The 15089-nt window shown below is 43.2% G+C and overlaps 1 protein-coding gene across 4 annotated transcripts in view; it reads right to left on the bottom strand.

Annotated features, from left to right (window-relative positions):
• RMND5A (required for meiotic nuclear division 5 homolog A) overlaps positions 1–13297 on the bottom strand; it is a 62843-nt gene extending 49546 nt beyond the window's left edge. For 3 of the 4 annotated variants that reach the window (XM_032352699.1, XM_032352700.1, XM_032352701.1), the window contains exon 1: positions 12771–13297. In XM_032352699.1, coding sequence (XP_032208590.1) covers positions 12771–12912 — 142 coding nt within the window. In that variant the 5' untranslated portion in view covers positions 12913–13297. The remainder of the gene's footprint in view (positions 1–12770) is intronic. The other variant, XM_032352697.1, reaches the window with a different exon arrangement.
• Between the last annotated feature and the right edge of the window lie 1792 nt (positions 13298–15089).

Raw genomic sequence — 15089 nt, 5'->3', positions numbered from 1 at the left:
AATTACTTGAAGACAGGCAATATCATTGTTTAATCTTCAGTGTTTAGGCTCCACGCCCAATGTGGGGCTTGACCTCATGACCCCCAGATCGAGAGTCACGTGCTCTACTGACTGAGCCACCCAAGGGACCCTAGTAAATTACATATTCTCATTTTCAAGCCCCGCACTGGAGACTATGACACTACCAACACCCTGAACCAACACCCTCTGACTGACAGCAGTTTCACACTCAGCAGCTCACTGATCTTCTACGCACTTCCAGGATATCTCATGTGTACTACACAAAGCATTATGGCCTAAATTTTTCAAATACCAAATAAATAATACACACACGTGTACGCGCACACACACACACACATACCAATGTCCAAATAAAACACACTCATAGAATAGCGTCCCCCCAGTAATGAGTCACTTCCCTTTTCCAAATAATAACCATTTCCTCCTTTCAAATATCTTAAATATATAGGTAAAGACTGGGGGAAGAAAATTAACAGGCTTGTGTTTTGAGCAGTTTCTGTGTTTGTAAAACAAAACTATGCCAAGATGTGTAAAAAACAAAACAAAACAAAACAAAAAAACATGAAATACATTTCAACTTTAGTACATAATGTGTTTCTATAAAATTATACCCCAAGTCAGAATGTAGGAAGATAGAACAAACTTACACAATATAAGGAGTGCCCAACTCCCACACAAGGAAAAATTACAAAATTCCTAATCATACCTTGGTTTTATAAATAACTTTGCAATACAGCTGTATCATTTTTTACATTTGTTCAATTATTTTCCTTCATAATCACATGGCTTAATACAACCATATGTCCAATTATGTGACAAGATTTACTCACCATTTTGGCTCATCTAACATAATCGAGACAAAGATATTAAGACTGAAAACTATGTTCTCATCCTTACTCAGTGTTCGCATTTGCAATTTTGTTTGCCACTTATTTTTAGGCTATCAGAAGGGAAGAAAACCCTCAAATAATTGCACACACTATTAAAGAAAGATAATACTGCTCAAACTAAACAGCTGGTTGGTAGGCAGCACTATAATGGTGTAGCTTGATACATCTGCTCATGGACAGATAATCAAAAGTTCTAACCTGGCCTGTAAGAGGCAGTTTAAACATGTCAATTATACCATGAGTACACGCTGCCTAAGAGTCAACCACATGAGAGATGAGACCCCTATAATTAAGAAAACTCTATAAAAAATGGGAGGCACAACACAGAAAGGTGATTACCATGATGATTATTATTCAGATGTCCAAACTGGCTGAAAACATCACCAGAATATTCTAGGTAGAAGCAAAGAGTAGCATTCCCTAGAAATCACTAAGACCTGACTTAACAATCTTATGAATATCATGGATAATTTTAAATATCTAAGTTTACAAATATTACACATACTGCACTTGAGCTCTTCTGCATTATTAAAAGTTAACTCCACTTCATAAAATGGACAGAGATCTTAAATTTGGAAATAAGTAGAAAACAAAATGGCATGCAAGTTTTGAAGTGAAAGCAAAAAAATCCATTAAGTAAACATAATTCTAACTACACCTAAATGAAAACCGAGGCCTCCTAGAGGTATATCCAGAATTTCTAGATTAATTCCTTAAAAAAAAAAAAAAAAAAGTTAAAATAGAAGTCAAAGGAAGGCTGTAAGGGGAAAAAGAATTCTACATTATCCCACTCTTTCTAAGAGGGGAGAGCCAGAGGGAGAGAGAGAATCTTAAGCAGGCTCTCCAGCCCCCACCTTAACCAGACACAGGGCTTAATTTCACCATGCTGAGATCAGGACCTGAGCTGAAATCAAGAGTCAGACACGTAACTGACTGAGCCACCCTGGCACCCTTATCCCACTCTTACATTTTTATAAATTTTATTATTTTAAAATAAATAAAATGAGACTAGACAAAGACAAAACAGGGGCAAAAAGACTAAAGTCAAAAGGAAGGGAGAACCATGATTTAGAGTCAGTTTACTGAGTGCTGAATGCCTCTGTTGGCAGTGTTCAGGGTACAGATCAAGTATGTTACATAGATTAAGAAATTCAGGAGGAATAAAAGAAGACAAAGAATCAAAGGGTCTAAGACTGATTCTAAAGAAGTCACTGGCAAGGTGAACACAGAAAAGACTGCAAAACATTAAAATAGAAAAACTTGAAAAGGTTAAGGTTCGTATTAAAAAATAATAATAAAAGGACTGTCTCATACGGTGAGTGGCAAATTAAATTGTGGCCTGTTGGAGTTTGGGGCTTCTTAGGAGCTACTTCAGCACCTAGGACACAGGAGCTGCTCAACAGAGATTCACTTAGAGGAGGAAGAAAAAGGAACAAATACAACGCACTCGTTTTTTCTAGGGGCAGTAGTAAATCACTGAAAACAAAACAAACTCTTTTCAGTATATTAATAGGTGGTAAATCTACAAAGCACAGTATTTTGGGGCTAACCCCTGACCTTCCAGAACAGAGCGCAGATTCAGACAGGTGTGTTCCAATCCAAAGCACCAAATCACAGCCTAGGGTGCTGCAAAACCAACCATAAGGGGAAAAAAGAAAGAAAGTTTCTATTTAAAAGCTAACTTACATGGTACAGACTAATAGTGCTCCTAGAGTAGAGAGCTAGACCAAAATGACTGGCACAGGGAAGAAAGGGAAGGCTTCAAAAATACACGATGAGACAAGAACGGAGAGAGATGACAGAAGAAAAAGAGGACACATAGCACCAGCTTTCCAATGTCTGCAAGACAGTCCCACTTTAGAGAGTCTATTCATTCCCTTCAAATTCAAAATATAGAGAATTAATCTCGAGCTATCTCCTTCTGTATCTCTGAAATGAATGGCTGAATCAGGTAAGGTTTCTTTTAGTCTTTAAATGTAAATTTCAGACTTACAAATCAAACTCAGATTTCTACCTTCCCCTCTCAGAAACTTATTTTCTTCCTGGTTCTGTAATTGTCTACCTGTCACTCATGCTCAAACCTTAGATTAAGCTTTGATTTTTATGATGCTTCTCTCCCATCCTGCCAGACTACATCCACACACCACGTCCTGGTAACTCCTTCCCTCAGGAGATCCCATGCATGGGTCCCTGTACATTTCTACCACCACTACCCAAAGACAGGTCCCTCTTTCATCAGGTCTAAGCTGACGCTTAACTAGTCATCTTGCCTCTAGACAAATCGCACTCCCAACTCCAATCAACCTAAATGCTGCTAAATGGTCTCAAGATAATGTCCCTGTCCAGTCCCTGTTCAAAATGTACTCCCCACCCAAGTCATTCCACATCTTCCCAGTCTACTATTTTCCCTGTGACTCTATAAACCCTGATTCCAATTTAATTTTAATTCATCTATCCTACTTCTCTCTGCTCTGGTCCTTCCCTCTTCCCAGAATGCCTCCTGTATTCTTACTCCTCTGCACCTTTGTTCTTTGCCAACCACCACTGCTGGCACCCCATCTTATCTTCCTACTGTCCCAATTCAATCTCTGTTACTGAAACTTGACAGGTTAGAGAGCTCTGTCTCAAATCCCACCCCTTCTTGCCTGTACCACTCAGTCAGCATTGGCCCTATCTACATGGCCTTCCATTACCAGGTACCGTTACTTAAAAACACACCAGTGGCATCTCCCTAACTGGACAGAAAGTTATTAGAGCGTGAGAACGATTGCTTGCCCTTTGTTAATTCCCACAAGATCTTGCCTAGTTCTACACTTAATTGCCAATTAATAACTATTGACCAAGTGCTCTGAAGTTCAATTGAAATCACACACACACACACACACACACACACACACACACCCCTCAGCAGTTCTTTCTAAGGAAGGGATTCTTCTTTCCTATTTCCCTGAACTGTTAGTATTTGTACCAACCAGAAGCACTGCTATTTATACTGTGCCATGGCCATGGCTTTCCTCCCCCTCCCAAATATAAAAGTCTGGTCTCATTATCCAACTAAAGTTTCTTGAAGACTGTATTTATGTCTTTGGAATATTCCCTATGGTATTAGGCAGACCACAGGGCACAGAATGGTAACTAACATACACCAGTATAATAGATACCTAACATTCAAAAGTGTTTCCATAGTTCTTAACTGCTGCTTGAAGGCACAGACTTTAAAAAAAATAAAAAAACAAAAAAGACAGAGACATTAAAAATAACAAATATACATTGTTTTCAGATTTTAAAGCCAGTTTCCATCTACTACTTACTAATTTCATTCCCATAATTCTGTGATATAAGTTACAAGTTTATTGAAGAGGAAAGAGGTTAAACAAGATAACAGAACAAGTAAAGTGGCAGAGCAAGGACTCAAACTCAGACCTCCTGAGCTCAAGGACAAAATTTTGTGGTCTGCTCTCCAAGTGGGAGACTAATCTTCTTATCTCCCTAACTAGTCTCCATGTTCCTGAAGGGCTGAAGTCATGTATAATGTTTCTTTTAAGACATTCCTTACCTCCTCCTGAATACCTTCATGTAATCGATAATGAGATATTAAATCTAGATGGATCCCACAGACACAGCAAACTCATCAAAGATAATATACAGCCAGATGCTGTAACACAAAATGAGAAGAAAGTATTCAGGCTCAATCTTAAGTGTTAAAGACTTTGCAGTATAGCTTTACGGACTTCCAGAACAATGTTTTTTAAGAACCATTCTGAGCTGAGCCATAAAACTCACCAAACCCAAATACGGTGACAGTGTTATTTCTAAAAGTCTCAAGTCCTGCTGCAGATTCTGGTGTCTGTTCTCTGTTCTCTGAGGGATTAAACTAGCATCTAATCTAAAAGACCAGGCATTTCTGCCATTCTACAAACAATGCCCAGTTTAGAAAGCATCATGGCCCCGATACCTATCAACTTCTAGGGATTACCTGGAGCACAATGGGACTCCAGTAGGTAGCTCAGGACCAGAGCCCTCTGTAATTCTCCCCTATATCACATTTTGGGGTCACTTTCAAAGATTTTATAGCTGAAGAAGCAGGACCCCAAATAAAACAAGTCAGTTTTATCATCCCAAGTGAAGAGTTTACCAAAACGTGATTTTCACTATCCTAACAACTAAGAGACTAAGACTGAAAGAAGGGAAATTTCTTTAAGTACCCTAGTATCATATCATAGAAGTCTTGGCAAGTTCCTCCTTCACCAATATTATTATGCAGAGTTAGAAACAATGTAAAAGATAAAATAACCTTAGTAAAATGATTTTACTATGCCAAGCACACAAGCAACTTCAAGTAACTTCCCAAAGGTAACATGAACCAAATTGTATTTTTTTTTTTGTCTCCAAATCAAGCTGCACTCACAACTCAGTATTTGAGTCGTAAGAATGTTATAGTTAGGAGGCTAGGCAAAAACTGAGAAATAAAGGTTGGGATGGTCAAGAAAACATCTCAAAGGGGCACCTGGGTGGTTCAGTGGGTTAAAGCCTCTGCCTTCAGCTAGGGTCATGATCCCAGGGTCCTGGGATTGAGCCCCACAACAGGCTCTCTGCTCAGCAGGGAGCCTGCTTCCTCCTCTCTGCCTGCTTCTCTGACTACTTGTGATCTCTATCTGTCAAATAAATAAATAAAATCTTAAAAAAAGAAAGAAAGAAAGAAAGAAAACGCCTCAAAGAACATTGTTTTGGTGTAACTTGTAGCTGCTCAATTATAATAGACATCTATCACTTTCGTCTGGGTACAAGTTTTCCTTTCTAGAACTCTCTCCTCTCTATAATCACATGGCCGTACATCTCCTGACATGGCCAAAGTGTGTAGCCCCAAGGTAGCCAATGGACTCCATGCCCTGACCTCAGTTACTGATTCAGCGAGATGATTATGACCCCAAACCAAGACAGCACAGGATACTCCCTGGTAATTTTATGTTTGAAAATACAGAAAAAAAAGGCATGTTCCTGTCTTTGGGATCACTAGCAATATAAGAATGATAATGAACCCCCCTGACCATCTTAGTTCCATGTGGAAAAAGCTCCTCTAAGAATGAAGCCAACCAGGGAAAGCACAGCTGAGTGAGGAAGAGAAAAAGATCAGTCCTTAAACATCCTCTCTGCTTCTGGAGCCGGCTGGCCTTACCTCAGCCTATTTAGTAGTGAATCAATGAAGTCCATTTTAATTAAAACTATTCTGCCACCTGCAATCAAAAGAATCCTGAGTAATATAGTAGTCTGAATGAATAAGATGCCAAATAACAAAAAATTGCCTCCTAAAAGAGCCTGGAAAGGAATGGCTGACAAAGTTAAATCAGCTTCTAAACCTAACTGGAAATGCATACACTAACCTATTACTCTCACCATCTAAAACAGCCCAAGTAGCTTGCTAACTCGTCTATTCTTCTCTTGGGGTATTTCAACAATGACTGTTATCCACCCAAACTTTTCTGACGTACTACTTATCTGCTACTTTCCAGACTAGATGTTAAATGTAGATACCAAATTTTATTCAATTCAAAATTTAAAGTCTTTCTTCTTTCTAAAACTAATGATGTACTATCCAGTGGCTAACATAATAATAATAGTAAAAAGTAAAATAAATAAATAAGTCCTTCTTTTCTCTCTCAATAGTGTCTTGTTAATATTTAGCAGAAAGTTTCATTGGCAACTGAACACCAGATATTGAAGCCTACTCCAACTATAACAAACAATAAGGTTGAATAAGCAAACCACTGGTCTACCAAACCCTGATCCTTTAATATTCACTAAAGGATGAATATACATTCAAGCATGGTAGGCTGTGAAAAGAACAAGGATTCATATATATAAATAAGCATACTTTTCACTAAGTATATATACTATATACAACTCAAATTCTATAATGAAGAGTTATACATACCATATGACTCTGAATCTGTTTTCTGTCTACTGATAAAAACCATACCACAGAAATTAATTTAAAACGTGGCCACAATTTGCTTTCTCTTCCATGCTTAATTGCCTATTTACCTTGTCATTTGTTACCTTCAAATTTTAAAAACTGGAAGCAGTTGTGCAACGAGTAACTAAATTCTCCTTGATTCACCAAAGAAAGATGGAGGATTATGGTTTAAATGAGTTTTACGACTGGCAGTCAGACCACAAAACACACAAAAAACGGAGTTTTGGAAACTAATGCATGTGTTGATCACTCCTACAAATTAAGCTGTCTTTACCAACTTGTAAATTGCAATAATACTAAACCTACATCGAAGTAAGTAGAACTATATGTCCAATGCCTCAAAGTAAAAATGAATAGTGAGAAATTATTATTTACCTGATTTTTCTTAAAAGTTTTCCTGGAGGCTAGCATCTTTGTGAAGTGGACAACTAGGTGGCCCATAAATAAGAAAGAGTAAAAGGGAGACTTCTTACTGGGTATCCTTTTTCTGTCATTTTAATTTATACCATCTGAACGAATTTTCTACTCCAAACAAAATTTAAATTTACAAAATTCATTTTAAAAAATTCACTGAGAATCATTTTCAGAAACTACAATACAGGGGAACCAGTGGGCTCAGTCAGTTAGGCATCTGCCTTTGGCTCAGGTCATGATCCCAGGGTCCTAGGATCAAGCCCCGCATCAGGGAGCCCTGCACTGCTTCTCCCTCTCCCTCTGCCTGCCTCTCCCCCTGCATGCACACACACACTCTCTCTCTCAAATAAATAGTCTTTAAAAAAATACAATACTACTCCCTATAATAGCCTAAAAATAAGTTTTTTAAAAGGAGGCTCCATACCTAGCATGGGCCTTGCACTCACCACCCTGAGATGAAGACCTGAGCTGAGATCAAGAGTTGGACACTTAACTAACTGAGCCACCCAGGGGCCCTTAGCTTAGAAATCACATTTTTTTTCTTTTTTTAAAAATTATTTTTATTAACATATAATGTATTATTTGCCCCAGGGGTACAGGTCTGTGAATCGCTGGGCTTACATATTTCACAGCACTCATCACATCACATACCCTCCCCCAGGTCCATAACCCAACCACCCTCTCCCTACTCCCCTTCGCCTACAATCCTCAGTTTGTTTTGTGAGATTAAGAGTATATTATGGTTTCTCTCCCTCCCGATCCAATCTTGTTTCATTTTTTCCCTTCCCTACCCCCAAGCTTCCACCTTCCCTCTCAAATTCCTCGTGTATCAGGGAAATCACATGATAACTGTCTTTCTCTGATTGACTTATTTCACTCTGCTTAATACCCTCTAGTTCCATCTACATCCTTGCAAATGGCAAGATTTCAGAGAAATCACTTTTAAAAAATACTGCATACCCTTGACTCCTACAAAAATTGTAATTTTCCCAATACTTGTCAAACATGTCATAAATGCTATCCTATTGTTTCAGTCTAATCTCCATTTACCAAATGTAAAATTAGAATATCAGCAATACGTGATATATAGTTCTTTTCTGTTCTCCCTCCCACCACAGAGGTGCTAATGGGAAACAATAGGGAAAAAAATATGCTAAAAAGCATATAAACAATCACAAGTCAAATCAGGAACATTTATCCATACTATCTGCCTGTTAACTGAGGGTCACCCAAGGTGTGGTTCCCACAACACTGATGTGAATAGTGATTTTAGCTGTATGTAAAATAATATTTTAATAGTTATGAATTTGCTTTTAATAGTTTATTATACCTAATACACCAAACTTACGATTTCACAGATATCAGTGCCTATCATAAGGATAAATCTACTTAAGTGAAATCATGAATCCATCTGAAAAAATAAGAGCACACATGCATGAGTGAAATGTGAGAAGCACTAGCACCTTACCCAAATTGATCAAGGGCACATAGGAATGATCACCAAACAGCATCAACCATACAGAATCTTAAATCAGACTAAACTTCATGTGCACATGGAAACTCCCTGAAAAGGTGGTACAACTAAGTGACGACTAAGTGCTCTCCTCCTTCCTAAGAGTTAAGAAAATTAAGTGAACCTGAAGTTTAATCAGAGTAACTAAAGGTAAGACTCAGAGATTGGTACAATCCTTGAATTTCTGGCAAATTAAGCTTAAAAATGGTATCCCTTTCCCAGCCCAAACACCTCAGCACAGACCTTTCATTAACTGTGGACAGTCATCTCTAATCCCTTTTACCTCAGATCAGGCTCCGGATCACTCTCCCATCATCCAATCTACCACCCTAAGGTTTCCCAGACAAACCTTAGGCCTTAAAGACCTTAAACCTTGGACCTGAAGAAAGCCGTTAAGTCAGTCTCCAGAAGAGGAATGAATCAGGCTTCCACAGAACTTCTGTTTAGTATTTTCTGTGATTCTTTACTGCCCCTTTGCTCTGCTACGCTGCCCCTTTATCACCAAACCTCCATGCCTCGCTATGACTTAGTCAAAGCCTGCATTCTGACAAAGGTATTTGAATTAAGAAAAATGCATTTTTAATGAAATAATTAGGGTAAGTTTATATGAAAGAATTTCAGGCTACATAGAGGCAATTCAGAGCAGATGAAAGAAATGTTAGGGCTCACTACAGGACTACTTCCAGGCCAGTTGCCAGGCGAGCCCCCTTTGAGCATTTTCACAATCTGGAATAAAAGTAGTTAGAGTGGAAATGGGTTGTCAACAGGCTTACCAACTAATCTTCATTTACGTATGATGTTTCCACCACAAACTATTCTAACTGTCCTCATTTAGTATAGTCCTTCACTCACTTTAGAAAAAAGATATTTCGGGCGCCTGGGTTGCTCAGTCGTTAAGCAACTGCCTTCAGCTCAGGTCATGATCCCAGGGTCCTAGGATTGAGCCCTGCACCGGGCTCAGCGGGAAGCCTGCTTCTCCCTCTCCCACTCCCCCTGCTTGTGTACCTCCCCGCCCGACTCTGCTAAATAAGTAAAATCTTAAAAAAAAAAAAAAATAGAAAAGAGATATTTAAACATAAGAAAATGTAATTCATTCCCCAAAACTGATTTCCTGACCCTAGCTAAAAAGAAACTTCTGAATCAGGCAGTTACTCACCATCAGTATGATGCCATGTTGGAGAGCTATACAGTTCCCAAGATTCTACTTTATTCACATCACATTCTTACAAGACTATTACCACAAATAACCCCAGAGAATGAGATCCAAACCCCTGACAGATGGCCCCAAATGGAGCCCCTCTCTCAAGTCAAAGGAGCCTACAAGATCAACTGCCCAAACAAGCACATTCAAACTTGAAAATGGAGCTCCAAACTCAGATTTCAGGAGACACAACTCTAGGAAGGGTATATTTAAAATACAAATGTAATACCCACCACATTGCTGGCAAAGAACATTAGAAATTATCTGCTTTGAAAATTACCATAACCTAGATGACAAACCATGATGTTTGCCTCCACACATAAGAACACCCTAAGAGAAAAGAATTTACTTGGGAAACTAGACCTGGCACTTCTGGTATTTATTTTTCTTTCACATTTCATAACTGCCTTTAGTCTCTTGATCCTATTATTTAAGAATTAAAGAAAATCAAAGAAATACCAATATCAAACTGCAATGTGGTAGACCAGAAGGTAAAAAATAGGAGGCTGAGAAAGAAACATGCAATTCACCAAGTCAGATCATTTGAATAGCATTACGTTATCCGTGGCTAATACCCACACACCATATATTCCTTGCAAAGTTCCCCGATACCCAGCAAAAACAATTTGTCTAAAGCAAACTCATGCTTCAGCGATTTCTGGCAATTATTTTATCCATCGGAGATGAGCCCCAAGTTTCCTAAAATGAGGCTTGCAATCACACTTCCCCCATCAACTAATACCCCCTGCTCTCGTATAAGAAGGTATTTTACTTTCCATATTCTCTCATATTCTGCCTATCCAACCCCTCAATCTCTGACCTGGTCCCTAAAAAGGATATGCTCCTTCCACCTCTTCAAGTCTAGACCTTCACTCATTCTTTTCCTTTTAGCCTTGAACAAGATATAGATTTCCTGGAGCGGAAGGGTGGGTGGACAGGCAGGCAGAGACAGAGGGACAGAGACACACACCCACCCACACACACATTCTCCACACACATACACACACCTCCTACCCCTGTACTTAAACAGCCTTATGCCTCCTTACACTTCAGTTTGCATATTTTTCTTAATTCCCACTAACTGAGTCTATTTTAACTCCATGAAGCTGTAAGCAGAGGGTCACTGACTCCCAACCAGCTAACCAACTTCTCTTTTCCTAAGCTCCTGCCTTTTCTGTTTCGGCTGGTTCCTCCATGGCCCTCCACTCTCCAAGAGGAGGTTTCAGGTGTGGTTAGACCCTACATTGTTCCCTCCTTACAGCCTATAGGATCTCCTTCACTCTCCTCAGTAGAAATTATACTAGGAAACCATCTGAGACCTTACTTTTCCCCCAAATTCAAACTGCATCTTTAGCCACCAGTACACATAGCCCTTCAGCTTTATCTTGCATGCCCAAAAACCAAATTCACCAGAGCGTTCTCAGGATTCCCATCCAACTCCACCTCCGCTTCCCCTTCACAGGCAGCCATCCAGGTCTGCTTATTTTTCCATATTAATATTCTAACTCCTACTCCCACTACGGTTGCAGGCTTGCTTCTTCCCCAGAGCTCAAAAGTGACTGCCATGTTCAGAATAGTATGTTTTAAGACTCCCTTATTCCCCACCAAAAGGCGTCTGGGAAGAAAGGTGTAGGAGGAGAAAGAGAAGAGGGGAGAAGCTCCAATGAGGCCCTGCCTTCACCTCACCTGCCAAAGTAACCGCATTTCACCCCAGCTACCAAACTTTCCTTTGCATAAACTGCTGTTCAGCCTAGGAGCTTGAGAAGGCTTCCCCAACTTGAACAAATCCATTAAATAAAGTCTTTTCTTTCTTGATCAGGAGGAATCACCACTATGAATACATTAATCTGAGGATACCAGACCTTCAAATGTTACTAAAAAAACAAAACCAAAACCCCTTCCCAACCAGCTTCCACAAGTTAACCTCAGCAGAGCATCTGCCCCCAGGTCCTCAGGCAATCATGAAATAATCGAGGTAAAGCACCTTCTATAAAAAATCTGTCTCCTGAAAGAAAAACAGGTAAAAACTTGGCCAGGTAAGGCAAGTAACTAACTACTTGTGCCACAATTTGCTTCAGGAAAGTTGCCTGTTCTTCCTCAGGCTACACCAGGAGAGCTGAACATTTCGATTCAGATGGTTTCCTAGGAATCATGTCTGTGAGGCTGCGGAGTTGAGGAAGAGCTGCTTCCACACAGCAGTCAAATCGTGAAGTTGCAGCAGCGGCTGTTCTGTTAACCCACAGCTAAGAATAACACTCGACTTTCTAATTTAAAAAAAGAACGGAAAGAAGAAAAAAAGAAAGACTTGGAAAGTCAGTCCCCGGGCCAAGGATCTGGGGCAGGAGAGAAAGAAAGGGGCTTCCTGCACTGACCCTCTTAACGCCCAGACCCTCCCGTCCAACGCAATCAGCGCACCTTCAGCCCGCAGGGACCAGAAAGCACCGGGCCGGGCGGGGGCGAGGGGCGCCCACTCCCGGGCGGCGGCAGTTTGCAGGTGCCACCGACCGGCCCCCACGCACGTTTAACCCGGCTGGAACCCGTGGTTCCGGGCTCGGTTTCCGGGTGGATCGCGCTCACTCTTAATCGACAACGAAGTAGGTACAGCTTCGAGGCAAATCGAGAGGAGGAAAAGTCACAGGAGGCTGGGGCGGGGGAGGGGGTCTCCGCACCTCGGGGGAGGCGCGGGGACACTCCTGCTGGCCCGCCGTGGCCCGAGGGGCCGGGCCCTGCCCCGCGCGCCCACCCGGGCCGCCCTACCGTGGCTCTGCAGGATCTCGTGCTTGAGGCCGCCCGTATAGTCGATGAGCTCCTCCAGGCCGCGCTCGCACAGCTGCCCGTAGCCCGAGAACTTGTGCAGCACCTTCTCCAGCTCGCGCTCCACCGTCACGCACTGATCCATCCCGGAGGCGGCGGCGGCGGCGGCGGAGGCGCTCGGCTCCCTGGTGCCCGGGTGTCCGCAGCCGTTCGGCCCGGGCCCGGCCGAGGCCGCGTCCTGCTCCTCGTCCCCCAGGCGGGCGGCGCGGGTGGCTGAGGCGGCCGAGACAGCGGGCGCGCTAGCCGCGGCGCCGGGGGAGCCCCGCGCAGCCCGTGCCCGCCTGCCCCATGCCCCCCCGGCCCCCGGACACTGGCCGCCGCTCCCGCTCGCTCTCCCCACCCGGTCCCGCGCCCCTGGTCCTCACTCGCCGCGTTCGGCTGCCCGCGGCGGCGCCGCCGATTGTTTTTGTTTTCACGGGAACCGACCGATGACCTGGTTCTCCCGGGCGGCACCAAGCGCCGCCGACCCGAGGGGGGGGGGGCAGCCACCCCAGCAAGGGAAAGAGGCGGCGCGGGCCGTACCAAGCGCGCCCTCGAGGGGGAGCAGCCTGGCGAGAGCGGGCGGAGGAACGCGACAGCAGTGCGAGCGCGCCGCCGCTCTAAAGGTGTGGGCAGTACCATGCGGGAAGCGTGCAAGGGAGAGGGCGAGGGTGGAGCAAGAACCCAATTGGTCCGAGGAGCTAAATAGGGAACTTTAGAGACTGCCCCGGCGCTCGGAGAGCGCTACAACTACGCTCTCCGTAAACAAGAGGGTGGAAACCGTCCCTAACCACTCCGCCCAGAAACGGGGGGAAAGAACCAATGGGCGCGGGGAATACGTAAGGAACCAACGTTCTCCAATCCCTGACCGAGGCGTAAACCTTCAGCCAATCGGAGTCTAGGGGCCAAACCAACAGTCTCGCTGTTGGAGGGGGTGACTTAGAGTGCATACTGGGAAGCAAGTTATTTCTGGAAAGCCGTGAGGAAAAACAAGGCAGAGATGAAAAGGTGTGTTCTCTATAGGAGTGCGCCCTGGTCCTAACTGATGTCATCTCCCTATTACTCCTGAGACTAGTGTCATTCCGAAGTTTTGAAAGACGGACTCGCCGCCCCAGACGAAAAACCAAGCCCGGCGGGGCGGATAGTGCCGCGGGAGGGGTTCGCCGACGAGAATTCCAGGCGGGGGAGATCCTGGAGGGTGCGGGAGGAGAGCTGCTCCGAGCGGCGCGGGGCCCGGGCGGGGACGGGCCCGGTGCGACGGTCCGTGTCCCCGGGACGCTGGCGCCGCGGGGAGGTCACACTCCCCATCGGCCGCAGGCCTCAAGCCCCTTGGCTCCGGGGCTTGGAACCTCTCCCGACCGGTAGCTTCTCTCTACGCCACGTGCGGGCAGCTTTGCCCAATGGAAACCCGCGTGGGAGAGCGGCACAGCATGCCTCCTGCTCTCGGGAGCCCTATTCCATTGATCCGAATTAACTTACCTCCTTTGCGTAAACTCTTTCGGGACTGCCGTGGTGCCTCCAACCTTGGCCCATATCCCCTTGCTCACTAAGCTTCAGCTGCGCTAATGTTAGCTTTCCTGCAAAAGCCACATCAGTAATTGCCTCAGAGCCTCCGCACTTAGCCTTTCGTGGGCCTGGAAAACCCATCCACCTTTCTCATCCTGAAGTTCTGAGCTCACTAGTCCTCTCAGAGGGCCCTCCTCTGACCACACTAACAGAGCCTCTATCTTCCCGCACTCCTCCAGTGTCGTGTCATATTTATTATAATAATCATATCACCAGTTTTCTTATTTTAACACCATTTATTAAAAACTGAAGTGATCTGGTTCATTTATTCGTTTACTTTTCGGTAAATCTCCATAAATCTTTGCCTGTCTCATTCCGTGCCCGAGAGCGGTGCCTGGCGACATAGTAGCCTTTTTTTTTTTCTTTTTTTTTTTTTAAATTAAGGCTAAATCTTTTTGAGTCTCAATTTCCTTTTTTATAATTTGGAAATATATTCCAAATTTATAACATGGAAATAATTGCGAATAATAATACTTCATTGGATTCTTGGGAAATTAGTGAGATAATATATGTTAACATTCATAGCAAGCAGGGAGTAGTCACATGATTAAAGGTGGTGGTTGTTGCTAGTATTGTCTGTTCCCAGAAGTAAATCTGAGATGGTTGCCTAAAGTGGAATCGCCTTGGTCTAGTCCCCAGTCCTTTCATTCACGTGATTGTCAAGGGCTGCCCTAGCTGTTGGTGTAATAAATCTCCTTTCTCCTCCCCACCTAACCC

Source organism: Mustela erminea, chromosome 7, assembly GCF_009829155.1.
Source record: "Mustela erminea isolate mMusErm1 chromosome 7, mMusErm1.Pri, whole genome shotgun sequence".
Taxonomy (NCBI): Eukaryota; Metazoa; Chordata; class Mammalia; order Carnivora; family Mustelidae; genus Mustela; species Mustela erminea.
This window is presented reverse-complemented; position numbering and strand designations above follow the sequence as displayed.